This window comes from Sturnira hondurensis, unplaced genomic scaffold, assembly GCF_014824575.4.
Source record: "Sturnira hondurensis isolate 20B ecotype Veracruz unplaced genomic scaffold, ASM1482457v3 Scaffold0007773, whole genome shotgun sequence".
Classification (NCBI taxonomy): Eukaryota; Metazoa; Chordata; class Mammalia; order Chiroptera; family Phyllostomidae; genus Sturnira; species Sturnira hondurensis.
The window spans coordinates 100,332-127,895 of NW_028080404.1; the positions used below are offsets into that span (position 1 = coordinate 100,332).

At 39.9% G+C, this 27,564-nt stretch overlaps 2 protein-coding genes across 2 annotated transcripts; both read left to right on the forward strand.

Annotated features, from left to right (window-relative positions):
• The first annotated feature begins 6,260 nt into the window (after window positions 1–6,260).
• On the forward strand, window positions 6,261–7,214 carry LOC118991600 (olfactory receptor-like protein OLF3). Its single transcript, XM_037052893.1, has one exon. It carries the CDS (start codon window positions 6,261–6,263, stop codon window positions 7,212–7,214), a length of 954 nt encoding a protein of 317 aa, XP_036908788.1.
• Window positions 7,215–23,472: 16,258 nt separating this feature from the next.
• Window positions 23,473–24,426, forward strand: LOC118991601 (olfactory receptor-like protein OLF3). Its single transcript, XM_037052894.1, has one exon. The coding sequence runs from the start codon at window positions 23,473–23,475 to the stop codon at window positions 24,424–24,426; it is 954 nt and encodes a 317-aa protein (XP_036908789.1).
• Window positions 24,427–27,564: the final 3,138 nt, after the last annotated feature.

Consider the following 27,564-nt stretch of genomic DNA (forward strand, 5'->3'; position numbering starts at 1 on the left):
ATGAGGATTTTTCCTTTTGCTGTAGCTCTCAGTTATTCAATACTTAACAGTGTTCGACACTTGAACTTAAGCCCTATGTTAAAGCCATTCTCAGTGACGTGTTAGGTTGCTCTATTTTCCTCCCATGCTCTAGCCCAGGTAAGTAAGAGCTCTCATCATAGCTCTCTCTGGATGTACCTGTCTTTCTAGAGATGCCACGCAATTTGGTTGCCCTGAAGTCTTGTCTTATTGGAGATTTTAAGAATAATTATGACTTTGTAGATTAAATTTATTTTGTTTTAGGATGTAACAATGCTCTTCTCAACTTTCTAACATCTCAGTAAAAGCTAGAATAGGATCAATTATTCATTTTTTTCTTTTAAGTAGACTCTAATTTTTAGAGTGGTTTTAGATATATATAGCAAAAATGAGTAGGAGTGCAGGTTTCTTTACCCACACCACAGCCTTCCCACTGTTAACAAGTTGGACCAGACTGGTATATTATCAGTGACTTTTAGAGGTCTGTTTCAACAGATAAATTAATTATGAATGGGGGATGTGAATTTTACAGGTAAAGAAAATATAGCACTGGCAACTACTGATTTCTAAGCAAATAAATTTTAAGTGAATGAGACCATTTATCTGGAAGCAGTATGTATATCCAAATTGTATGCATAGAGATTGGACCGAATAATTGTTTTATGTTCCTGTTTTTGCAAACTCAGGTTGCACATTGGTAGTATATATTAGTATGTCTGCCACAAATGCTTCTTGAAGGAATAGTGAGTTTCCAGGTGGACACCTATAGGATGACACTCTTTAGCAGAAGAGAGAGCATTTCCTATTTGGGGAACAGCAGGGATTATAGAATGGGTGGGGCTCACATGAGGGGGAAGTGGGGAAAAGTGAGATTGTGGGTGACATTGAAACTGTTCACTCTGAGTTCATTGAGCTTTGGAAGTAAAGTCGTTGGGCTTCAGAGAAAATCTTTGTGCAGTGTGTCATGCTACAATATAGTGCAGTAATGCAAGATAGACATGATAGTGTTGTACGGAGTGAATTGTTTTAGTAGTTTTCAAACTTTATTCTATCAGAAACATCTGAAAGTCTCCCAAGTCTTTGCTGTTGTTTTTGGAACTGAAGTAGCACCAGGAGACATGCATTCAGATGTTCACCACACCTGCAGTGCTCAGAGCAGCCCTTTGCACAGAACTCTTAACTCCAGAAAGACAGGTAGGGGCACCTGGATCTGAGGAGGATACTTGGTTTTCCACCAGCTTGGAGGCATGCCTATCACTGCTCACTAGAATAAGGGCATGAGGGCTAACTATCAAGATTGGAGTAGAGGAGAATATTCTAAAACTCCAGTAAGATGGCTGCTGTGATTTTGTTTAGAATGACCTTAGGCTTCAGTGAATTGTGGTCTGAGGAAGATAGAGAATAGCTTATCAAGGGAGAAGAGGGCAGCATAAGAGAATTGGGAGTGGTGACAGCAATTAACACTCTGATGCAAAGAGCTCTGGGGGACCTGTCAGCCCACATGGCTAATTCAGCCACTGCTACACCTCATTAGGGCTGTGTCTTAGCCAACTGTGGGGCCCCCTGTGAACTTCTTGCCAGCAGTGGCCCTAACCGTGTCAGCTAGTCCTTCCTGTAAGTTCTCAGCCCAGGAGGCAAGGAGCCTGGGAGACTTCATATACTCTAAACAGTCTGTCACTTTGCTGGAAGGCAACAGTCTTTAGAAACCAACTTAAACCTAGACTGAAGTGTACATCTCCATTTTTTTTTGCTGCCTCTACTCAATATTTGAGAGTTCTAATAGAGGCATCAACAGTGGATGGGTTCACCTGATTATTAGGGAATTTGGATCAGAGATAGGAAGCTCGGATGTTGAAATCTGCTCACTCTAAATAGTATGGTCAATGTTGTCCAGTTATTCTGCTTGTCTAAGTGACAGGCTTAGGCATATTTTTGTTCTAAGGGTTCTCTAGTCTAAACTGTAGTGCTGGCAGAGAGAAAGAGGAGGGGTGAAATGAAGGGAGGTGAGGAACAGGATGATTTAGTATTTAGATCCTGGAGATCCCATGGATAAATTCTACAAGAAATTTGGGTGAGATGCTAAGGGACAAGCCCAGATCTGTGAAGTGATACTTAGAGATTAATATGCATGAGCCTGTAGGAGCTTATTACATTTCCAAAAGGAAAAACTGTTAATCACTGTTATCTCAATTATTTCCCTGAAGGTATGTATGCAAAGTACTTAGAATTTTCCTTTCAGTATTATAAAATGGAAATATAAGGTGATTAAATGGATTGCTCAAAGTCAGACACTCAGAATGTGAACTGAGACTAGAACTGAGGTCTCCTGACACTCATTTCTGGGTTGGTTTCTAGAACCCACTGTAGGGATTGCACAGTGGAGACATGGTAGTCCGAGTGAATTGCCCTAGCCTTATGTATGTGGAAAAGTCCTAAAGGTGAGCATTTACAAAGTGAAGTCCTAGTGAAATACATCAAATTGCTGATTATTTGAAAAGGCAGGCAAGCAAATCCAGACAGGAAATAGAGAAGCAGGTGTTTTCTGAGGATACAAACCTGTTTTTGAGAAATCACCCACTCAAGCGGTCCTTGGTTTTCTGACCCAAACATTAGGATGAGGCAGATATTCCTGGCCACGATGGAGGCATTTGGTGTACACAACATCCATGTATTCAGCCAGAGGTCAGATGACTCTTTTTTTAATTGAAATTTTCATTTTTATTGCCAACTGAACTCTGTGAAGTTTGGTTCTGGTTTATCTGAACAGCACAACAGAAAACATCTTTAGTTTGTGGGAATTACCTTTTGTGTACTTAGTGTGTGTTCAGCACATCGGTGTGTCTCTGCTGACGTTGAAGAGAACTCCAATGAGAAGAACAAATATAATTAAGACTCAATGAAGTGTTCTAAAAGATGGTACACAAACGGACTTTCAACTGTAGGGCTTCATCTCTGTAATGAATGGGAGATAAGATGGGCAATGGTCCCAGATGGGACTTTTGAGGCCAGTCCAAATTTGTCCATCTATGCACCTTTGAATCAACATAAGCAATGGAAAAAGATTATTATTCTGAAATACAACAGAACTCTGGAAGCTGAGGTGCTGGGGAATCTTTCTATAACATGTATGCCTCCTGAGTCTTTTGAAATTAATACTTCTTTCTTTCTAATATATGAGGAGAGGGAGATGATAATTTATTGCAGCACCTAGCCAATAGAAGTAAAGATGTTTTGGTAAATAGATGTTTACCAAAATAGATGTTTTGGTTAGTGTGTTTCCTACACACTAACTATCATAGGAAAATAGAACATGACAATGAATGTTACAAATGGAAAATGCACCCATGTGTTGAGCCCTGAACACCTCCCTCCTTTCAAAGTTTAATTGAATATTTTGGAGAGTTGTTCTACAGAGTGGCAATGGAAACTAAACGTGATTACAAATGAATTAGAAATCTGAGCAGCAGGCTTTGAAGGTGTCTCCAGAGAACCACAAGTGATGACCCTGTTTGTGTGGCACTAACATGTGGGAAGTTCTGTCACTGTTCCTTTGATTTTATCTGTGGGTCAGGGTTGTCATCTCTCTAGATGAGCAGTAGCTCATTGTTCTTCAAGGCCTCATCAATAGTGTTGGAGCCGGAGTGTGAGAAGGGTGTGGGGAAGGCTAACAGGGCACCTTCTGTTGAGAAGACGTATTGTCACTTGGGGGTATTGATGCCCTTCCCTGACAGACAAACTATAAAGCTACAGGGAGCCAGGCATGGAAGTGGCTCCTGTCAGGAGATCAACTGCCAATTGTAATGGACCAGTTGGGACATGCCCCATTTCCATAACCTCAAAATACCAGATATTTACAAATTTCACCAAAAATCACTGTCTGAGAACTCACCATTAGAAACATATTTAACTTGACTTAAACAAAGAGCAAGTGTTATTTCTGAAGAGATTTGCTTCAGGCGCCAGGAAGCAAAAGAGATTGGATGCAAAGCAGAAACTCTTCAGCTCTGAAGCTCAGACTTGTACTAAGATGAGAGAGTGCCAGTCCCTGGGAGTGAGGTGAAGGCTGTCATGGAGGAATATGCAGGGTGGGTAAGAGGGACACTGGGTGTCATCAGCTGTCATGTTCTGCAGGGAAGTCACAGAGGTAACAGGGGAGCAAATGATGTAATGATTTGTTTTGTGTCTTTCTTTGGATGGGTCAGGTCTTTGAGCACAGGGAAGTATGATATTGACTATGAAATAGGAGCATCTATGAAAGATGTCACTTTATAGACGTTTGCCAAGTTAATAGAAAAATACAAAGTAATGTTTAAAGTAAATTATAATTGAAAGAAAATTACTTCAAAATTAAAAGAAAAGAAATGTTTACTTCCTGGTGCAGATCTGATGTGTGTGTATGTGTGTCTCTGTGTGTGTGTGTATCACAACATCTATCAGATTTTTTTAATAAAGATTTTATTTATATTTAGAGGGGAAGGGAAGGAGAGGAATCTCAATGTATGGTTACCTCTTGTGCGTCCCCTGCTGGGAACTGGCCTGCAACCCAGGCATGTGCCCTGACTGGGAATCGAACCGAGATCATGTCGTCTATCAGATTTTTAAAGTTAAATATTTTCTTGAGGTGTCAGAGTTAAATTTGAGTGTTTTCTTTTGGTCAAGTGGATGCTTTGTCATTCTGCCCGGGACTGAAGAAAAGCTGAGGGAGGGGTAGGGGTCAGAATCTTCCATACAGCTGTATAGGAAGGATTGTTGAAATGGGAAATCAGGTTTGGGGGAGGAACTTGTGGTAGAAGTTTCAAAAAAATGTGGGTGTGAACCATGGAAGAAGAAATGTCCATTTCTTGAACTCCTTGGGGTTGTGTGTGGTTTTGTTCTTTGCGAGATAACAGTTTTGAAGTGCAGACAATCTTCTCCTTCCTGCTGAGAGACTCCAGCCTGGGTCAGGAATGGCGCAAACAGCTTGGCTTCTGCTCTCTAGTCATCTCACTGCCATTATCTCCTCCTTCCCCTCATTTTGTATCCTGCAAGAAAAGCAATGTTCCTGATAGGAAGGCTTAGAGAAAGAATAAGAATAAATTAGTCCTAAAATTTTTAAAAAAATATGAACGGTTTCTATTGAATGTTCCAAATTGATATGATACAGTTTTATTAGAAAAGCACTTTCAAGTCACAGTAAAATGAGCGAAACTTCATTCCCACTCAAGTTGCAGGAATTCATGCATCTGCCTCTGCTGCAGGCAGTGAAGAGCACTCGTCAGACTTGCTTCCTTTCCTCTCTTGTAAAGGGGAGGTCAGGTGCTCATACTGTCACTGAGCCTGTATCTATACAGACTAATTTATTTTGAGCCTGTATAGAAAGGGCAGATTCCTAAGAGCCACCAGCCAGGAAGAGAAAAATAAAAGAGCAACATACGATTATAATCCCCTACCACCTTGTATGCCACTGCATGAGAAGAAACAAAAGTTTATCATCAAAAAGACAATGGTCCCTCATCCCAAAGTGACTCAACTTTTCTAAGTTTTCAGTTCCATTAAAGACTTTTTAGGTCTGAATTTATAGAGGGATTGCATGGGAAAATTACTTTTGCTACTATATCAACCTGAGGTGGAGGTCATGTTTCTCCTAATACTCATCCTGCTGTGGTCCTGCCACTGGTATAGTTCACAGTATACTTTCTCCAACCTTACATACATTGGAGCTTAAATATACTTGCAAGTTGTAAAATATTATCCTGGTTCATATATAAAAGTTTGTCACTGAGGTAGAATCACTTGGCAGCTGAATAAAATTAGGTTTCAAACTACACTCTTTGATTCCAGACCTTTTCACAAACCCAGCCTCTTCCCAATCTTTTCTTTTGTAAAGGGTTTCTCCATTTAAGGCAGCTTTTATTCCTTTCCAATAAAGTTTTTCTTCTTTGTTTATCATTTTACCTACTGTTATTGTGTACTAAGCACTCCACACCTGAAACCTGATGTAAGTTGATGAAAACATTGAGCTCTTGAAGTTGGGCTGCATGGTCTCCAGGCTGAGCTGGTCTCCCAGAGGCCATGTCATGGTACTGGCCTGTCTCTGATGCATATCAGGATACAGCCTGTGGTGATGGCCCATAAGTGATCTGAAACACCTGGCTGAGGCTGACATGCAGTAGGTATTCTTTGAAAGTTGTTCTTACTGTTCTCTGATTCAACAGCTTCTGTTCTTTCTGACTCTGCAGATTCATAATCCTGACATTTTTTTAATGGGAACAGACAACCAGACGTGGGTGAGAGAGTTTATTCTCCTTGGCCTGTCCAGAGACTGGAACACTCAGGTGTCTCTCTTTGTCCTGTTCGTGGTCATGTACCTGGTGACAGTGCTGGGGAACTTCCTCATTGTCCTTCTGATCAGACTGGACAGCCGACTCCACACTCCCATGTACTTCTTTCTCACCAACCTCTCCCTCATCGACGTCTCTTATGCCACAAGCATCGTCCCTCAGATGTTGGTTCATTTTCTTTCTGAAGAGAAAGTGATCCCCTATGTGAGCTGTGCAGCACAGTTATTTTTCTCCCTGGGATTGGGTGGCATCGAGTTTGTTCTACTGGTGGTGATGGCCTATGACCGCTATGTGGCTGTGTGTGACCCCCTGAGGTACTCAGTCATCATGCATGGAGGGCTCTGTACTAGACTGGCCATCACCTCCTGGGTCAGTGGCTCTGTTAATTCTGTCATGCTGACTGTCATCACCTTTCAGCTGCCCATGTGCTCAAATAAGTTTATTGATCACATATCCTGTGAACTCTTAGCTGTGGTCAGACTGGCCTGTGTGGACACCTCCTCCAGTGAGATCGCAATCATGGTTTCTGCCATTGTCCTGCTGGTGTCCCCATTCTGCCTGGTTCTCTTGTCCTACATCAAGATCATTGCCACCATCCTAAAGATCAGGTCCACAGAGGGCAGGAAGAAAGCCTTCCAAACCTGTGCCTCTCACCTCTCAGTGGTGGTCCTGTGCTATGGCATGGCCATTGTCACTTACATCCGTCCCCGCTCTGGCCCCTCTGTCCTCCAAGAGAAGTTGATCTCTCTCTTTTATGCCATTTTGACACCCATGCTGAACCCCATGATTTACAGTGTAAGGAATAAGGAGGTGAAGGGGGCCTGGCAGAAACTCTTAGGACAATTATCTGGATTAATGTCAAAACTGGCAACTTGATGAATCATGAACATCAGTTAGAGAGAAAGACTTTAACTGTGTGTTCTTCCATTTAATTCAGAGGTGACAGGTATCAACTGCATCACCGTGGCAACCAGGAAGAAGATGATGTGATGTGTACTGATAATGTGGGTATGAGGATGAGTTGTTGGCTTGGGGTGTTGAATGTAGAAACATTTTAATGTCCCAGCAGCATGTTCAGTGGAGTTAAGGATTGCTGCCATAGGACTTCACTGTTACTCCATCTCCTTTCCTGACAATAATTGAAAAACATATCACCATTTGCTGTTTTGATTTGTCACGTTGTTTGGAATCATCGTTCTATCTTGGATCTTCATTTGGACCACTGGTGCTTATTCCTCCACATTCTGTCTGAGATTATTGTGTTTCCATTGGGAGACAAACACTTCACATTCTAACTCATTAGAAAATATGGCTCGTATATGTAAGCACATCTGTATGTGAGTCACTGTTCTGAGGAGGGCATTGCTATCAAGGCTGATTAAATTCTTCTGATTAAATGCTTCTGTGCTGGACCTACATCATGTGGACATAACATGTGTGTCTAAATGTGGGTAGAAATACAGGAGAAGCTTCACAGAAGATTTTCTTTTACACTGACAGGAAGCGAAGTAAGGATTGTTAGTACACATGGCTATGACTGGCCAAGGGAAAAGTGTTTCAGGCACTGCTGGAGTATTCAAACTGTTTGAAAGGAGTTTTACAGCATGTATAAGTGTGCCATTTAAACATTTTTAAGCTGTCCAAGTCTGAAATGTCTATTAATTCTTTTTTCTTGACTTTGCAAACAAAATAGCACACCAAATATGAGAATACATAGATAAAAAATTAATAGTTATCTAAGAAAGGAAAGATTCCTGAGGTAAGGCAGTGAAGATAATACAGTCTTCACAGGGCTGGGGATCAGGATGGTTCCATCACCTCTGCACATACAATTCTGATACAATTCTGAGAAAGATATGGTCTCATAGCAGGATGACAATGAAGCAGTTAAAATGCAGTGTTGTCTCACAGAGAGAGTGAGGCTTTGGGGGTGATTGCAGAAGACTTCCTGTGTGAAAGGCCCAGAAGAGGTCCAAGTGGAGACCTGGAAGGAAAGTGAGAATAGGTGATCCAGTTAACCTGAGGAAAGGCTGACCTGTGAAAGGTGAAGACCAGCGATTGTTGTGGTTGGTCTTGGTCCATTTCCCTTGCCCCATGATCTCTTACGTTCCACATTATTGTCAAGTACCCACTTTTCATCCCCCATCATAATTTATTTTAAAAAAACAGTTTTTTTATTTTAAGTAGAGAATTGCATGTGGAAATACATTGAAGAAGGTTTTTTTTTGCTTTACTTTTGTGGAATTCAAACATCAAAGAGATTAACATAACCAAGCTGTTGCAAATGATTTTCAACACTTGACTTAGATATTTGAGTATGTGACTTCCTCCTGTGTGGTATAACATTGATTGTTCTCAATTAATGTCTCAATTTGATCTTTATCACTGGTCTACCCAACCGTGGAGCATCATTCAATGAGAAATCTTCATCAAAAATTTCACAAACTTCTTTTGACACATTAAATCAGTCGGATTTAATTCTCTATTAATTCACCTTCTCTATTCACTGCACAAATCTTTTTTTTTATTTTAGTTGCATTTTTACACCATGAAATAATAAAGCATAATATGCCAAAAGTGTTGGGTATATTCTTCCATCTTCAATATTACAATGGCTACACAAAAATTCACCAATTTTGATATTAGGCTTTTATTAGGTTGAAAGATTTAAAAAATTTTTCAAGTATATTTTATTGATTATGCTATTATAGTTTTCTGAAATTTTTTTCTCCACTTTACCCCCCTCTGCCCTGCACCCAACCATCCTCCCGCATTCCTCCCTCCATTAGTTCATGTCCATAGGTTGTAGAAATAAGTTCTTTTGGCTTCTTTATTTCCTATACTATTCTTAACCTCCCCCTGCCTATTTCCTACCTACCATTTGTGTTACTTATTCTCTGTACATTTTGCCCCTCTCTTCTCCTCCCTCTCCCCCACTGGTAACCCTCCATGTGATCTACATTTCTGTAATTCTGTTCCTGTTCTAGTTGTTTGCTTAGTTCATTTTTGTTTTTGATTTTTTTTTTTAGGTTCAGTTGTTGATAGTTGTGAATTTGTTGTCATTTTACTGTTCACATATTTGGTCTTCTTTCTCTTAGATAAGTCCCTTTAACATTTCATATAATTAGGGCTTGGTGATGATGAACTTCTTTAACTTGAACTTATCTGAGAAGCACTTGATCTGCCCTTCCATTCTAAATGAAAGCTTTGCTGGATAGAGCAATCTTGGATGTAGGTCCTTGCCCTTCATAACTTCAAATACTTCTTTCCAGCTTCTTCTTGCCTGCAAGGTTTCTTTTGAGAAATCAGCTGATAGTCTTATGGGAACTCCTTTGTAGGCAACTGTCTGGTTTTCCCTTGCTCCTTTTTAGATTCTCTCCTTATTTTTAATCTTGGGTTATGTAATTATGATGTGCCTAGGTGTGTTCCTCCTTGGGTCCAATTTCTTTGGGATTCTGTGAGCTTCCTGGACTTCCTGAAAGTCTATTTCCTTTGCCAGATTGGGGAAGTTCTCCTTCATTATTTGTTCAAATAAGTTTTCAATTTCTTGCTCTTCCTCTTCTTCTTCTGGTACCCCTATGATTCAGATGTTGGAGCACTTAAATTTATCTCAGAGGCTTCTAAGCCTCTCCTCATATTGTTAAATTCACTCTGTTCTGGTTGGATGTTTATTTCTTCCTTTTGTTCCAAATCAATGATTTGGGTCCCAGCTTCCTTCCCTTCACTGTTGGTTCTCTGCATACTTTTCTTTATTTCACTTGTATAGTCTTCATTTCTTCCTTCATTTTGTGACCAAACACAATCATTTCTGTGAGCATCCTGATTACCAGTATTTTGAACTCTGCATCTGACAGTTTGTCTATCTCCTGGTTGCTTACTTCTTTTTGTGGAGTTTTGATCTGTTCTTTCATTTGGGCAATATTTCTTTGTCTCAGCATATCTGTTATGTGGTAAGAGGTAGACCCTTAGTTTTTCACCAGGAGGGGCAACTCGCGCTGCTCTGTTGAGGTGCTTTATGTAGGGAAGGGATCAGAAAGGAAGAATGCCACTTGCTCAGCTCTCCTCTGGCTTTCTGTCACTTCCCCTGCTACTCTCAAGCAGATTGGGCCTATTCAAGTACTGATTCCCAGGTTGGTGGGTTTGTGCACGTTCTAGGATCCTGTGGGCCTCTCCAATGAACTCTCTTGTGAGACTAGAAGTTTATCCCACACCTCAACCCCCACAGGTTTTTACCACCACTGGTTTGATTCTTTAGTTTCCTAATCCGCCAGTCCCCACATCATCTGTGAGGTCCACTGCATTGGGGTGGTTCCTCTTCACCCTTCCTACCAGTCTGAATTAATGTTTATTTAAGTCCTTGGTTATTGGACTTCCATGCAGTTTGATTTTCTGGCAGTCTGGTTGTTTGTTGTTTTAAATTGGCTATAATCCGTCTTTTGGTTGTGTGAGGAAGTGAAGCGTTTCTACCTACTCCTCCATCTTGGCCACAACTCCTATGATAAGGTTTTTTAAAGGCATGCTGATATGACAGCTGTCACAATAAAATCTAACAGAATTCTTTTGAAAGAAAATTAAAGAAAACTAGCACTAGTAGAGCCATCTTATGGAAGAAAATGAACAAACTTGAGCTTGTTTGGGTTCATCTGAAGGGTTATCTAAATCTTCATTTTCTTTAGGAAGTAGAAATGTCGAGAGCAGCCTTCCAACATGGTGAAACCAGTTAGTGTAATCTTATACTCCATGTGTTAGTTTTCTATTTTTTCCTTTTTTATTTTATAGACTTTTTAATTTTAAGACTGCCTATTCTCAGTAAGTTAAATGCTATGTAATTAAACTATTTGGTACCTTTAGATTACAGACATTCCTCCTTAGTAACTGCTTGTGAATGACATTCCCAGTATAAGGGAGGAAAGTACTGTTAATGAAGGAGCAACATAAGATGTAATTCTAAACAATCCACCCATTAAATAGAACTTTTTCACCAAAAGTGGGACACTGAAAAATATTCGAGAATTAAAATCTTGTTCATTATTTTATAACCATAAAAACATCATAAAGGTGTTTTGGAAAAATGGTCTAATGTATATTAATATATGTACATAAACTGTAATACGTATATGAATTACAGTTTGTTCAAATAAAAATCTAAATAAGATCCGTACATTGCAATTGTCTGCTGTACCTTTGAAGTTCTGTTTAATCTGTGTGTTCATCTTCAATTTCCCTTTTCCCCCCTTGCAATTGTTTGTTGAGAAATAAGGGTTGGTTTTTCCAGGTAGAATTCCATACAGTCTGGACTTCATGATGACATCCTAGGAGTGTAATTTTGCACATTCCATTGTCCCTGTATATCCTGTTAGAGTGAGAGAGGCTTGATCAGACATGACTGTGTGTGGGGGTTTGTTTGTTTGTGTCTGGCAAGGGTATTTCTTGATGGTGGCATGTACTTCTATCAGGAGGTATAAAGTGTTCCCTCTTTCTTTCATAGGGTTTAATGCAGTTACCACACTGCCTAGCACAGGGTTTCTCAACAGCAGCAAATATCTATTGACCTTTTAGGCTGGACAATTGTTTATTGTGGGGGTATTCTGTGCATTGTGGGATCATTACAGGATATTTTTCTCACTCTCTGACCTCCACCCACACTAGATGGCAGTTGCACCCCTTCCCCACATCTGCCGATTTTGATAACCAGAAAAGTCTGAAGACATTAGGAAAAGTGTCCTGGGAGGGCAAAGTCACTCCTGGATAAAACTACTAGCCTAGCTTCATGAATTTATTAGGAGTTGCAAGGTGGTCATGTTCTGTTATCTCTTTCTTTTTATTACCTGGAATATATTTATAGGTAGAAACCTCCTACTCACCACTGTGTTTTATCTTCCTGAGATAATTAATAAGAGAAAAGCACAATAATTTTTTGATTTTTTCCTCTTTACCTCTTTTGCAATACAAAAAAGAAGTGGGTTTTTTAAATGATTATGAACTAGTCAGTGTAAATTTATTTGCTATAGAGGTGGCTCTGCTGCTCGCAAGATAGATAGTCAGCAATGGCAGGAAATGAATTAGTTTTGCCTACGTGGTGTCCAGTATGTAGAACCCACAGTCATCATCTTTGGCCCCATGACCACTGGTGCTTGTGGGAAAAGAGATTGGACCACTTCCAATGAATGCCAGTATCCTGGTCCACATGGAAAGTGAGAACCTGCTTCATCATGAGAAATCACATGGAACGTGCACGGATTCACTCATGTGTCTTCCCTAGATTTCTGTGTCCCCAATTCTCCAAAGTTTATCTTTATATCCAGGCAGAATATTAGGCATGGGCTTTAAATCAGTGTATTCCTGGCTTTAGATCATATCTCCCTTCTAGGCAAAGTGATGGTGAACCATACTGTTTAAAAGTCTTTCCTTTAGGGGAAATGCTTTCTCTGTGGTTTTTTTAGCTCATAAGAAATTGCCAAACTATTTTCACAAGTTGTTATACTGCTTGTAGTTGTATCAGCAATATATGAGAATAGAGATTACTCCACCTCAGTGCCAATGCTTGCTAAAGCCAAAACGTCTCCTTGTGGCTATAATTTGCACTTTTTAAGAACAAATGATGTTGAGTGTTTTTTTTCATGTGCTTTCCAGCCATCTGTATGCTTTTGGTGGGATGTTTAATCTATTGCCTAATTTTTTATTGGGTTGTTTATAGCTTTACTATTTAGTTTTGAGGATTTGTGTTATAAGATATGTGTTTTGCAACCATTTTTCCAGTCTGTGGCTTGTCTTTTCATTCTCTTCACAGTGTTTCTCAAAAAGCAGAAGTTTTAATTTATTGATTTGTTTCATTTGTAGATCATGTTCCAGTGTCATATACAGGAAATCTTTACCTGATCCTGGCCAGGCAGCTGGTTAGAGTGTCATCCCAGTACACCAAGGTCGTAGGTTCCATCTCCAGTCAGGACACATCCAAGAAAAACCAATGAATGCATAACTAAGTAGAAAAAGAAATGGATGTCTCTCTCTCAAATCAATAAATAAAAATTAGAAAAGAAAAGGAAAAGGAAATCTTTGCCTAATCAAAGGTCACAAAGATAACTCAGTATTAAAGTCTCTGACCAATTTTGAGTTACTGTTTATTTCTTTGCACATGGATGTCTAATCATCCATCATTATGTTGAAAATTCTTTTCTCCATTAAACTTCTTTGCATCTTTTCCAAAAATAATTGATAATATATCAATGGATCTATTTCTGGACTCTCCTTTTTTTGATTCTGTCATCTTTACTTCACTGTGGTAATTACTGTTGGCTTTATAATATGTCTTGAAATTGCTGGTGTAAGTTGTCCAACTTTGTTCTCCTTTTTCAAAATTGTTTCAGTTATTCTAGATCCTTTCTTCTCCACAAAAGTTTTAGAATCAGATTCTTAATTCTTACAAAAATTTCTGGTGAAATTTTGATTGATCTTGCATTGTATCTTTAGGTCAGTTTGGCACAGAATGTATATTTTTAAAATATTAAGTCTTTCACTCCATGAGCATGGTCAATATTTACCTACTTTTGAGGCATTCTTAAATTTCTTTCATCAGTGCTTGGTTGTTTTTAACATGCAGATCTAGCATGTATTTTATTAGGTATATACCTAATTCTTTCATGTTTTCACGTACTGTTTTAAATAACATTGATTTAAAATTTTCTTTTCCAATTTTTGTTTCTTGAAATTGCAAGTACAAATGATTTTTTGTATATTGACATCATGTTTAGCAAATTTGCTAAACTCATTAGTTTAAGTATCTCTCTTGTAGACTTGTAGGATTTTCTACCTAGATATTATGTCATGGGTGCATAGAGACAGCACGATTTCTTCTTTTCCAAACTGAATGCCCTTTATTTGTTTCAGTTGTCTGATAAAACTGGCTGGGACCTCTTGCACAGTGTTAATAGAATTGTGAGAAAGGGCATATTTGCTTTCTTCCTGAAGTTTGGGGGGGAAGGATTGAACCTTTCATCAAGTCTGAGTTTAGTCAAAGGTTTTTCAGACGTCATTAACCAGATTGGCCTCTTTTCTTAGTTTGCTTAGTTTTTATCATGAATAGATGTCGACTTTTGTCAAGTACTCTTTTTACTTAATACTTACTTTTATATATAGTATTTCTACTTCAGGTTGGTGGAGTCGTGAAATACAATAATTACATTTTGAATAATAAATTAACCTTGCATTTCAAGACCAAACCAAGCTTGGTCATGCTATTCTTTGATTCAACAGCTAAGTTTTGTGAAGAATTTTTGTATTTATGTTCATGAGAGATAGTGCTGCGTGATTTTATTTTTTTACAAGATCCTTGTCTGATTCTAGCATCAGAGTAATGCTGGCCTCAAAAAGAGTTGAAAGGTATCACCTCCTCTTTTGTTTCTGGGAGCAATGGTATAAAATTTATACCATGTTTTCCTTATTTGGTAGAAGTTACCATTGACACCATTTGGTCATGGAATTTTTCTTGTTGAGAAGTTTTGAATGATGAATTTAATATTTGCACTAGAGTAAGCTTTGGTACTTTGTGTGTTTTAAGGAATTTGTCCATAAGTTGTAACACATATGGCCATTTTTTAGGGTTAGAATCTTCTTTTAAGAATCCTTTGAATGTCTGTAGGGTTTACAGAGATGTCTCCATTTTTTTAATTTATTTCTGTTGCCTAATAAAACTGGCTGGGACTCTTGTGCAGTATCAATAGAGCTGTGAGAAAGGGCATATTTGCTTTATTCTTTTTAAAAAATTTTTTAAATTTAATTATTTTTCAAGTACAGTTTTCTGTCTATTACTCCTACCCCATCCCACCCCTGTGCTCCCCCCTCCCTCCCATTTCCACCCTTCTCAGTTGTTGTCCATGTATCCTTTATATATGTTCCGCTAAATCCCTCCCCTATTTCCCCTGAAATTCCCTCCCCTCTCCCCCCTGGTCACTGTCAGCCTGTTCTCTATTTCAGTGTCTTTGGTTATATTTTGCTAGTTTGTTTGTTTTGTTGTTTAGCTTCCTGTTAAAGGTGAGATCATATGGTATTTGCTTTATTCTTCATGTTTGGGGGAAAGGATAGTGGTAATTAGTATCTTTTCTCTATCTCTCTCTAGGTCAGTCAAGCTAATGGTTTATTAATTCAATCTTTTAAAAAGAGGTAGTCTTTGGTTTTATTGTTTTTTTCTCTATTGCTTTCCCTTTTCACTACCTTACATTTGCCTCTCTATTTTGTCCCTTCTTCTGATTATTTGAGTTCAATTTATTCTATTTGTTGTTGTTTCTTTAGCTTCAAATTTAAATTATTGACTTTTAGCTTTTCTTGTTTTCTCATGCAATCACGTGGTGATCCATGTTTCTCTATAAGCCCTACTTTACTTGTATCTTACAAATTTTGATTTTTTCCATTTTCATGAAATCAAGATGATGATTTCTCCTCCTACATTTTTTAATGGTGTAGATCCAATGTTCTGTGTGGTAATATTTCTTTTGCCTGAAGAACTTGTACTGACATTTCTGCTGGTCTAGGCCAGCTGGCAATGAATGAATTTAATTTTAATTTGTCTGGAAAAGTCTTGATGTTTCTTTTATTCTCAAAAGACATTTTTCTGTATACAGAGTTCTCAGTTGGCAGTTTCTTTCAACCCAATCCAGCATTTTAAAGTGTCCTTCCACGTGTTCTGGCCAGCATTGATTTTGACAAAAAATCTAAATTGTTTTGGATGTTTATTTTTCTGTATGTGGTGTCTGTTTCCCTCAGGCTGCCTTCAAAGTTTTCACTTTATTGTCGGCAGTTTGAGTATATGCATCTAGTTTTTGCTCTGTTTGTTTTTAGTTTTGGTGGTATTTTTTTTTTTTTGGCTCAGCTTCTTGGATTTCTGTTTTGATTTCTTTCTAATTTTTCTCACCATTATCATATCACTTTCAGTATTTTTTCTATTCTCTCTCAAATTTCTTTCTGTTACATTCTAATCGAATGCATGTTAGATTGTATGATTGTCCCCTAGATTGTTTGATATTGTATACTCTCTGCTCTTTTTGTTATTGTTATTATTATTTTCATTCTGCATCAGCTGTGTTAATTTATATTGACTCATCTTTATCCTCACTGATTATTTCTTGGTTCTCTTGACTCTTGTCATAAGCATCTTTCATCTCTGTTACTGTGTTCTTCTTGTCTAGAATTAACATTGGATTCTTCCATATACTCTTCACGTCTTTGCAGAAATTCATCATGCATTTACACAGGACATCCATCTTTTCCACTAGACCCTGTAAAATATTAATGAGGGTTATTTAAATCCTCTGTGTGATATAGTTCCTATATCCAAGTCATATCTGATTCTGGTTCGGTCACTTGCTTAGTACAGGAATACTATTATTTTCTTTCTTTTTTCTCCCCTCTTTAATTTTGATTGAAATCCAGACATTCTGTGTGTTAGATAATAGACTGTGAGATAAACAGTATTACTCTTTGCAGAGGACACATCTCTTCTGTCTATTGTCTAGCACGGAGTGTGTGGGGTATGTGAATTATTCAGCCATGGTTGGGGCTTGGTTTGAGCATTGCTGTTGCTGTGGTTACCCTCAGTGCACCAACCAATTCCATTTTCTCTAGCATCACCTGTGCCCAGGGTGGGGTGATCATGGGGGACAGGTGTTCCCAGTGTCACTGTTCCTCCCTTAGTTTCCAGCACCCCCTGTGGGACTGCATGTCAGAGAGTGTGTCTTCCCACTTGTGGCCTCTCTGCTGGAGCTAACTGCTGTTCCTTGTTCCTTAGTCCTGCTCAGCAGATGGTGAGGGTTTGTTCTCTATTGTCCTGCTTCTGTCTCAGTCTTAGGCAGACTTATTCTCTGTGTGTCTCAGGCAGGGTTGGGGCTTTGTGATCTTGGTCTTCCACAGTGTGAGGAGGTGGATCATGGTCTCAACATAGTGGTCTCCTGCCCAGTGGAAATCCCAGGGCTGGAATGAGTGTGTATGTGTGTGTTTTCCATTCTCTTTCTCAGCACTGAGTCCTCATCTCTCTCTGAGGGAAACATCATTTGCTGCCCTTCCCCAGTGGCTTCAGGCTCTTGTTCGATAAGGGAGATGGGCTTGGTGTTTGGAGCATGCCTGCTGCTCACTGTGGAGGCTGGGGCTGCTCTTGTTAGACCTGCGCCATGGAGGAGGCTCAGTCTGGCTGTCCACCCTTCCTCAGACATTCTTCTGATGACTGTTCCAAGCATGTCAAGAAATCTTGAGACCTGATGGGGACCTTTGTTTTTTTTTTTTTGCTGTAGCTTCAGTCATTCAATACTTAACAGTGTTCGACACTTGAACTTAAGCCCTATGTTAAAGCCATTCTCAGTGACGTGTTAGGTTGCTCTATTTTCCTCCCGTGCTCTAGCCCAGGTAAGTAAGAGCTCACATCATAGCTTTCTCTGGATGTACCTGTCTTTCCTGAGATTTCATGCTATTTGTTTGCCCTGCAGTCTTGTCTTACTAAAGATTTTAAGAATAATTATGATTTTGTAGATTAAATTTATTTTGTTTGAGGATGTGACAATGCTCTTCTCAACTTTCTATCATCTCAGTAAAAGCTAGAATAGGATCAATTACTTATTTTTTTCTTTTAAGTAGACTCTAATTTTTAGAGTGGTTTTAGATTTATATAGCAAAAATGACCAAGAGTGCGGGTTTCTTTTCCCACACCACAGCCTTCCCACTGTTAACAAGTTGGACCAGACTGGTATATTATCAGTGACTTTTAGAGGTCTGTTTCAACAGATAAATTAATTATGAATGGGGGATGTGAATTTTACAGGTAAAGAAAATATAGCACTGGCAACTACTGATTTCTAAGCAAATAAATTTTAAGTGAATGAGACCATTTATCTGGAAGCAGTATGTATATCCAAATTGTATGCATAGAGATTGGACCGAATAATTGTTTTATGTTCCTGTTTTTGCAAACTCAGGTTGCACATTGGTAGTATATATTAGTATGTCTGCCACAAATGCTTCTTGAAGGAATAGTGAGTTTCCAGGTGGACACCTATAGGATGACACTCTTTAGCAGAAGAGAGTGCATTTCCTATTTGGGGAACAGCAGGGATTATAGAATGGGTGGGGCTCACATGCTGGGGGAAGTGGGGAAAAGTGAAATTGTGGGTGACTTTGAAACTGTTCACACTCAGTTCACTGAGGTATGGCAGTAAAGTCATTGGCTCAGAGCAAATCTTTGTGCAGTGTGTCATGGTACAATAGAGTGTAATAATGCAGGATTGATGAGACAGTGTTGTACGGAGTGAATTGTTTTAGTAGTTTTCAAATTTTATTCTATCAGAAACATCTGAAAGTCTCCCAAGTCTTTGCTGTTGTTTTTGGAACTGAAGTAGCACCATGAGACAAGCATTCAGATGTTCACCGCACCTGCAGTGCTCAGAGCAGCCCTTTGCACAGATCTGAGAGGATGAGAACAACTCTTAACTCCAGAAAGACGGTAGGGGCACCTGGATCTGAGGAGGATAATTGGTTTTCCACCAGCTTGGAGGCATGCCTATCACTGCTCACTAGAATAAGGGCATGAGGGCTAACTATCAAGATTGGAGTAGAGGAGAATATTCTAAAACTCCAGTAAGATGGCTGCTATGATTTTGTTTAGAATGACCTTAGGCTTCAGTGAATTGTGGTCTGAGGAAGATAGAGAATAGCTTATCAAGGGAGAAGAGGGCAGCATAAGAGAATTGGGAGTGGTGACAGCAATTAACACTCTGATGCAAAGAGCTCTGGGGGACCTGTCAGCCCACATGGCTAATTCAGCCACTGCTACACCTCATTAGGGCTGTGTCTGAGCCAACTGTGGGGCCCCCTGTGAACTTCTTCCCAGCAGTGGCTCTAACCGTGTCAGCTAGTCCTTCCTGTAAGTTCTCAGCCCAGGAGGCAAGGAGCCTGGGAGACTTCATATACTCTAAACAGTCTGTCACTTTGCTGGAAGGCAACAGTCTTTAGAAACCAACTTAAACCTAGACTGAAGTGCACATCTCCATTTTTTTTTTGCTGCCTCTACTCAATATTTGAGAATTCTAATAGAGGCATCAACAGTGGATGGGTTCACCTGATTATTAGGGAATTTGGATCAGAGATAGGAAGCTCGGATGTTGAAATCTGCTCACTCTAAATAGTATGGTCAATGTAGTCCAGTTATTCTGCTTGTCTAAGTGACAGGCTTAGGCACATTTTTGTTCTAAGGGTTCTCTAGTCTAAACTGTAGTGCTGGCAGAGAGAAAGAGGAGGGGTGAAATGAAGGGAGGTGAGGAACAGGATGATTTAGTATTTAGATCCTGGAGATCCCATGGATAAATTCTACAAGAAATTTGGGTAAGATGCTAAGGGACAAGCCCAGATCTGTGAAGTAATACTTAGGGATTAATATGCATGAGCCTGTAGGAGCTTATTACATTTCCAAAAGGAAAAACTGTTAATCACTGTTATCTCAATTATTTCCTTGAAGGTATGTATGCAAAGTACTTGGAATTTTCCTTTCAGTATTATAAAATGGAAATATAAGGTGATTAAATGGATTGCTCAAAGTCAGACACTCAGAATGTGAACTGAGACTAGAACTGAGGTCTCCTGACACTCATTTCTGGGTTGGTTTCTAGAACCCACTGTAGGGATTGCACAGTGGAGACATGGTAGTCCGAGTGAATTGCCCTAGCCTTATGTATGTGGAAAAGTCCTAAAGGTGAGCATTTACAAAGTGAAGTCCTAGTGAAATACATCAAATTGCTGATTATTTGAAAAGGCAGGCAAGCAAATCCAGACAGGAAATAGAGAAGCAGGTGTTTTCTGAGGATACAAACCTGTTTTTGAGAAATCACCCACTCAAGCGGTCCTTGGTTTTCTGACCCAAACATTAGGATGAGGCAGATATTCCTGGCCAGGATGGAGGCATTTGGTGTACACAACATCCATGTATTCAGCCAGAGGTCAGATGACTCTTTTTTTAATTGAAATTTTCATTTTTATTGCCAACTGAACTCTGTGAAGTTTGGTTCTGGTTTATCTGAACAGCATAACAGAAAACATCTTTAGTTTGTGGGAATTACCTTTTGTGTACTTAGTGTGTGTTCAGCACATCTGTGTGTCTCTGCTGACGTTGAAGAGAACTCCAATGAGAAGAACAAATATAATTAAGACTCAATGAAGTGTTCTAAAAGATGGTACACAAACGGACTTTCAACTGTAGGGCTTCATCTCTGTAATGAATGGGAGATAAGATGGGCAATGGTCCCAGATGGGACTTTTGAGGCCAGTCCAAATTTGTCCATCTATGCACCTTTGAATCAACATAAGCAATGGAAAAAGATTATTATTCTGAAATACAACAGAACTCTGGAAGCTGAGGTGCTGGGGAATCTTTCTATAACATGTATGCCTCCTGAGTCTTTTGAAATTAATACTTCTTTCTTTCTAATATATGAGGAGAGGGAGATGATAATTTATTGCAGCACCTAGCCAATAGAAGTAAAGATGTTTTGGTAAATAGATGTTTACCAAAATAGATGTTTTGGTTAGTGTGTTTCCTACACACTAACTATCATAGGAAAATAGAACATGACAATGAATGTTACAAATGGAAAATGCACCCATGTGTTGAGCCCTGAACACCTCCATCCTTTCAAAATTTAATTGAATATTTTGGAGAGTTGTTCTACAGAGTGGCAATGGAAACTAAACGTGATTATAAATGAATTAGAAATGTGAGCAGCAGGCTTTGAAGGTGTCTCCAGAGAACCACAAGTGATAACCCTGTCTGTGTGGCACTAACATGTGGGAAGTTCTGTCACTGTTCCTTTGATTTTATCTGTGGGTCAGGGTTGTCATCTCTCTAGATGAGCAGTAGCTCATTGTTCTTCAAGGCCTCATCAATAGTGTTGGAGCCGGAGTGTGAGAAGGGTGTGGGGAAGGCTAACAGGGCACCTTCTGTTGAGAAGACGTATTGTCACTTGGGGGTATTGATGCCCTTCCCTGACAGACAAACTATAAAGCTACAGGGAGCCAGGCATGGAAGTGGCTCCTGTCAGGAGATCAACTGCCAATTGTAATGGACCAGTTGGGACATGCCCCATTTCCATAACCTCAAAATACCAGATATTTACAAATTTCACCAAAAATCACTGTCTGAGAACTCACCATTAGAAACATATTTAACTTGACTTAAACAAAGAGCAAGTGTTATTTCTGAAGAGATTTGCTTCAGGCGCCAGGAAGCAAAAGAGATTGGATGCAAAGCAGAAACTCTTCAGCTCTGAAGCTCAGACTTGTACTAAGATGAGAGAGTGCCAGTCCCTGGGAGGGAGGTGAAGGCTGTCATGGAGGAATATGCAGGGTGGGTAAGAGGGACACTGGGTGTCATCAGCTGTCATGTTCTGCAGGGAAGTCACAGAGGTAACAGGGGAGCAAATGATGTAATGATTTGTTTTGTGTCTTTCTTTGGATGGGTCAGGTCTTTGAGCACAGGGAAGTATGATATTGACTATGAAATAGGAGCATCTATGAAAGATGGCACTTTATAGACGTTTGCCAAGTTAATAGAAAAATACAAAGTAATGTTTAAAGTAAATTATAATTGAAATAAAATTACTTCAAAATTAAAAGAAAAGAAATGTTTACTTCCTGGTGTAGATCTGATGTGTGTGTATGTGTGTCTCTCTGTGTGTGTGTGTATCACAACATCTATCAGATTTTTAAAAATAAATATTTTCTTGAGGTGCTATAGTTAAATTTGAGTGTGTTCTTTGGGTTAAGTGGATGCTTTGTTCTTCTGCCCTGGACTGAAGAAAAGCTAAGTGAGGGGTTGGCAGTAAGAATCTTGTGTAGAGCCATACAGGAGGGATTGTTGAAAGGGGAAATCAGGTTTGGGGGAGGAAATTAGAATAGAAATTTAAAAAAATTTGTGTGTCTGAACCATGAATAGAAAAGACTGCAGCCTGGGTCAGGAATGGTGCAAACAGCTTGGCTGCTGCTCTGCAGTCATCTCACCGCTATTTCTTTTCCTTCCCGTCATTTTGTACCCTGCAATAAAAGGAATGTTCCTGATAGGTAGGCTTAAGGAAAGAATAAGAATAAATCAGTCGTAGAAAATTTAAAAAATGGGAAGCTTCTGTTTAATTTTGCAAACTGATATGACAGTTTTATTAGAAAAGCACTTCTGGGTCACAGTAAAATTAGCAAGACTTCATTCCTGAGTATATGCCACGAATCGTGCATCTGCCTCTGCTGCAGGCAATGAAGCGCAGTCCTCAAAGACCTGCTTTCCTTCTTCTCCTGTAAAGGGAAAGTCAGGTGCTGATACTCGCACTGTCCTTATTGTGAGCCTGCTTAGAAAGGGTAGATTCCTAACACCAGCCAGCCTGGAAGAGACAAATAAAAGGAGAAGATACAATTATAATCCCCTACTCCTTACTATGCTACTGAGTCTGAAGAGACCAAAGGTCATCACCAAAACGACAATGGTCCCTCGGTTCCAAAGTGACTCAACTTTCCTAATTATTCAGTTCCATTATAGAGTTTTGAGGTTTGAACTTATGGAGGGGTTGCATGGGAAAATCACTTTTGCTACCATATCAACCCGAGGAGGAGGTCATGTTTCTCCTAATACTCATCTTGCTGTGCCTGCTACCAGTATAATTCACAATACACTTTCTCCAACTTTACGGACATTGGAACAAATATATACTTGCAAGTTGTAATCCTTTTGTAATGTATTTGTCCATTTAAGGCAGCTTTTATTCTTTCCAATATGTTTTTTCTTCATTGTTTATCATTTTACCTACTGTTATTGTGTACTAAGCACTCCACACCTGAAACCTGATGTAAGTTGATGAAAATATTGAGCTCCTGAAGTTGGGCTGCATGGTCTCCAGTCTGAGCTGGTCTCCCAGAAGCCAAGTCATGTCCTCATCTAGGTGCGGGCCTGTCTCTGATGCATATCAGGATACAGTCTGTGCTGATGGCCCATAAGTGATCTGAAACACCTGGCTGAGGCTGACATACAGTAGGTATTCTTCAAAAGTTGTTCTTACTGTTCTCTGATTCAACAACTTCTGTTCTTTCTGACTCTGCAGATTCATAATCCTGATATTTTTTAATGGGAACAGACAACCAGACGTGGATGAGAGAGTTTATTCTGCTTGGCCTGTCCAGAGACTGGAACACTCAGGTGTCTCTCTTTGTCCTGTTCGTGGTCATGTACCTGGTGACAGTGCTGGGGAACTTCCTCATTGTCCTTCTGATCAGACTGGACAGCCGACTCCACACTCCCATGTACTTCTTTCTCACTAACCTCTCCCTCATCGACGTCTCTTATGCCACAAGCATCGTCCCTCAGATGTTGGTTCATTTTCTTTCTGAAGAGAAAGTGATCCCCTATGTGAGCTGTGCAGCACAGTTATTTTTCTCCCTGGGATTGGGTGGCATCGAGTTTGTTCTACTGGCGGTGATGGCCTATGACCGCTATGTGGCTGTGTGTGACCCCCTGAGGTACTCAGTCATCATGCATGGAGGGCTCTGTACTAGACTGGCCATCACCTCCTGGGTCAGTGGCTCTGTTAATTCTGTCATGCAGACGGTCATCACCTTTCAGCTGCCCATGTGCTCAAATAAGTTTATTGATCACATATCCTGTGAACTCTTAGCTGTGGTCAGACTGGCCTGTGTGGATACCTCCTCCAATGAGATCGCAATCATGGTTTCTAGCATTGTCCTGCTAATGTCCCCATTCTGCCTGGTTCTCTTGTCCTACATCAAGATCATTGCCACCATCCTAAAGATCAGGTCCACAGAGGGCAGGAAGAAAGCCTTCCAAACCTGTGCCTCTCACCTCTCAGTGGTGGTCCTGTGCTATGGCATGGCCATTGTCACTTACATCCGTCCCCGCTCTGGCCCCTCTGTCCTCCAAGAGAAGTTGATCTCTCTCTTTTATGCCATGTTGACTCCCATGCTGAACCCCATGATTTACAGTGTAAGGAATAAGGAGGTGAAGGGGGCCTGGCAGAAACTCTTAGGACAATTGTCTGGATTAACGTCAAAACTGGCAACTTGATGAGTCATGAACATCAGTTAGAGAGAAAGACTTTAACTGTGTGTTCTTCCATTTAATTCAGAGGTGACAGGTATCAACTGCATCACCGTGGCAACCAGGAAGAAGATGATGTGATGTGTACTGATAATGTGTGTAGGAGGCTGCGTGGTTGGCTTGGGGCGTTGAATGTAGAAACATTTTAATGTCCCAGCAGCATGTTCAGTGGAGTTAAGGATTGCTGCCATAGGACTTCACTGTCACTCCATCTCCTTTCCTGACAACAATTGAAAAACATATCACCATTTGCTGTTTTGATTTGTCGCATTGTTTGGAATCATCGTTCTATCTTGGATCTTCATTTGGACCACTGGTGCTTATTCCTCCACATTCTGTCTGAGATTATTGTGTTTCCATTGGGAGCCAAACACTGCACATTTTAACTCATTGGAAAATATGGGTGATATATGTAAGACCATCCTGCAATTGTGTGAGTCACTGTTCTGAGGAGGGCATTGCTATCAAGGCTGATTAAATGCTTCTGATCAAATGCTTCTGTGCTGGCCCTACATCATGTGGATGTAATATGTGTGTCTGAGTGCAGATGGAAACACTGGAGAAGCTTCACAGGAGGTTTTGTTTTACACTGACAGGAAGCTAAGTAAAGGTTGTTAGTACACGTGGCTATGACTGACCAGATGAAAGGTGTTTCAGGGACTGCTGGAATATTCAAACTGTTTGAAAGGAATTTTACTGCATATATGTGTACCATTTAAATGTTTAAGCTGTCTAACTCTGAAATGTCTATTAATTCTTTTTTTCTAGACTTTAGAAACAAAATAGCACACAAAATATGAGAATGCATAGATATAAAATTAATAGTTCTCTAAGAAAGCAAAGATTCCTGAGGCAAAGGCAATGAAGGTAAGACAAGCTTCACGTAGGCTGGAGATCAGGATTGTTCTGTCACCTGTGCAGATGGCACCAGCTTGTCTGTCCCTGGAGCCCTCCCCCAACTCTCCTACACAAACAGCACTGTGCCTTACTTCATAGTGTACATGTCTGAGCTGGAATGGTCAGAGAGGGACCATCTGTCTAGAGAAAGCCTGAATTAAACAAGATAAGGAGAGCGGGAGAGTAGGAATAACTGCACAAGGGAAAGGAAGGAGACGGAGGAGAAAGAGTGTGCCGGCTCATCTGTTGTCTCTCTCAAAATCTCTAATTCCTTTATTCCCATCACTTCTTCTTTGAATTGGTTGGTGTGCAGCTCTTTCATTTGGGGATGGGTTATCAGAGACTGTCAGTGTGCAAGCAGTGTTGGAGTTTCATATAAACCAGAGCCCATTTGACGCTTTAATTTTATCTGAAGGTAATCTATCTGGAGCTTTCCAATCTAGGCAGATATCCCAATAAATGTCAATTGTAGTGGGCTGTATTTCTGTTAATAGAGAAATATTAGTGGACTGTGTACTGTATATCAGTGACATCAAGTGGTCCTGGAAACACGGGATGATACAATTCTGAGAAAGATATGGTCCCATAGGAGGATGACAATGAAGCAGTTAAAATGCAGTGTTGTCTCACAGAGAGAGTGAGGCTTTGGGGGTGATTGCAGAAGATTTCCTGTGTGAAAGGCCCAGAAGAGGTCCAAGTGGAGACCTGGAAGGAAAGTGAGAATAGGTGATCCAGTTAACCTGAGGAAAGTCTGACCTGTGAAAGGTGCCAAGCTGGGGGAGAGTGTGGGAGTTCAGTAATGCCCCGAATTTGCTCTTCCTGGGCAGAGGAGATGGAGGAAGTAATGTGGATAAAGCTGGTGGCAGACAGGGGCCATGCCTTGGAGATCATTGAATAAATGACAGATTATTTTGAAGTTGATCCTGATGATATTGAGAGTAAGTAAAGACTTTTTGGCCAGAGCATTCCTTGATAAAATTTACATCTTTGAATCACTCTGACAAATGATTCAGAGGAAGGAAAATGGAGCCAAGAAGACCAGGTAGGAGGTTGCAGCACAGTGACTGAGATGCAGAAGAATCTGGCCTGAACAAGTGGCAATGGGGAAAGAGAAGTCATGTCATGTGATTTAAGAGACATAATAGAGGGGACCAGGCCAGGCAACTCAGTTGGCTAGAGCAAAATCCCAACACACCAAAGTTGCAGGTTTGATCCCTGGGCAGGGCACATACAAGAATCAACCAATGGATGCATAAGTAAGTGGGTCAACAAATTGATATTTCTCTTTCTTTGTGCTTCCCTTCCCATCTCGCTCCAAAGTGAATTTTTTAGTAAGTTTAATGAAAGGCATACTAGAGGAACACTTCACCTTCTCCCAGTTTAGAATGCCCACGTGGGCCCATTTGTCCCTAAAAGGTCATGGTTCTGTCTGAATAGTCCATAACTTTTAAACTGAAAAACTTACCACCATAAACACACTCTGTATAAAATGGTAGCTTCAAGACATGAAAATTAGTCAAATATAAATACACATGGAACACTATTAGGAGGAGAATGTGTGAAGAATCTGCATCCTCATTTTTGTGAGTGGTATGTGGCCACAGTGTGGCTTTTCTGTACTACCTGGCAACTAATTGGGTTGGTCAAAAAAAATTCACTGGATTTTACAGTAAAACGAAAAGGCACATGTTTCATATTCACTAATAACTTTATTAAGCAATGTATTCACTGTTTTATTCCACCTCCTTCTGCCATCTTTCAGGCAACTTCATAATTTCATCTTTCCAAAACTTTTTATCTTTTTGAGCAAAGAACTGTTCCAGGTGCCTTTTACAGTGTTCTATGGAATTAAAGTTGTTTCTATTAAGAGAATGTTGTAAAGACCAAAATAAATGGAAGTGTGCATGTGCAATGTGTGGAGAATATGGCAGATGAATAAGAACTTCCCAGCCACTGTAACAGATTTTCCCTGTTCATCAAAGAAACATGTGGTGTTGCATTATCCTGATGGAAGATTATGCATTTTTGTTGACTAATTCTGGAAGCTTTTCATCGCATGCTCCATTCAGTTGGTCTAATGGAGCTTTGCTTGTTGCAATTAATCATTTGGTTTTGGGGGAAGCCGCTCATAATATAGGGTTCTCTTCCAATCCTACTGTATATTGAAAGTCACCTCCTTTAGATGAAGACCAGCGATCGGTGTGGTCA

Excerpts from the sequence above, each read along its gene's own strand:
- LOC118991600 (XM_037052893.1), top strand. The coding sequence starts at position 6,261 with ATGGGAACAGACAACCAGACGTGGGTGAGAGAGTTTATTCTCCTTGGC.
- LOC118991601 (XM_037052894.1), top strand. The coding sequence starts at position 23,473 with ATGGGAACAGACAACCAGACGTGGATGAGAGAGTTTATTCTGCTTGGC.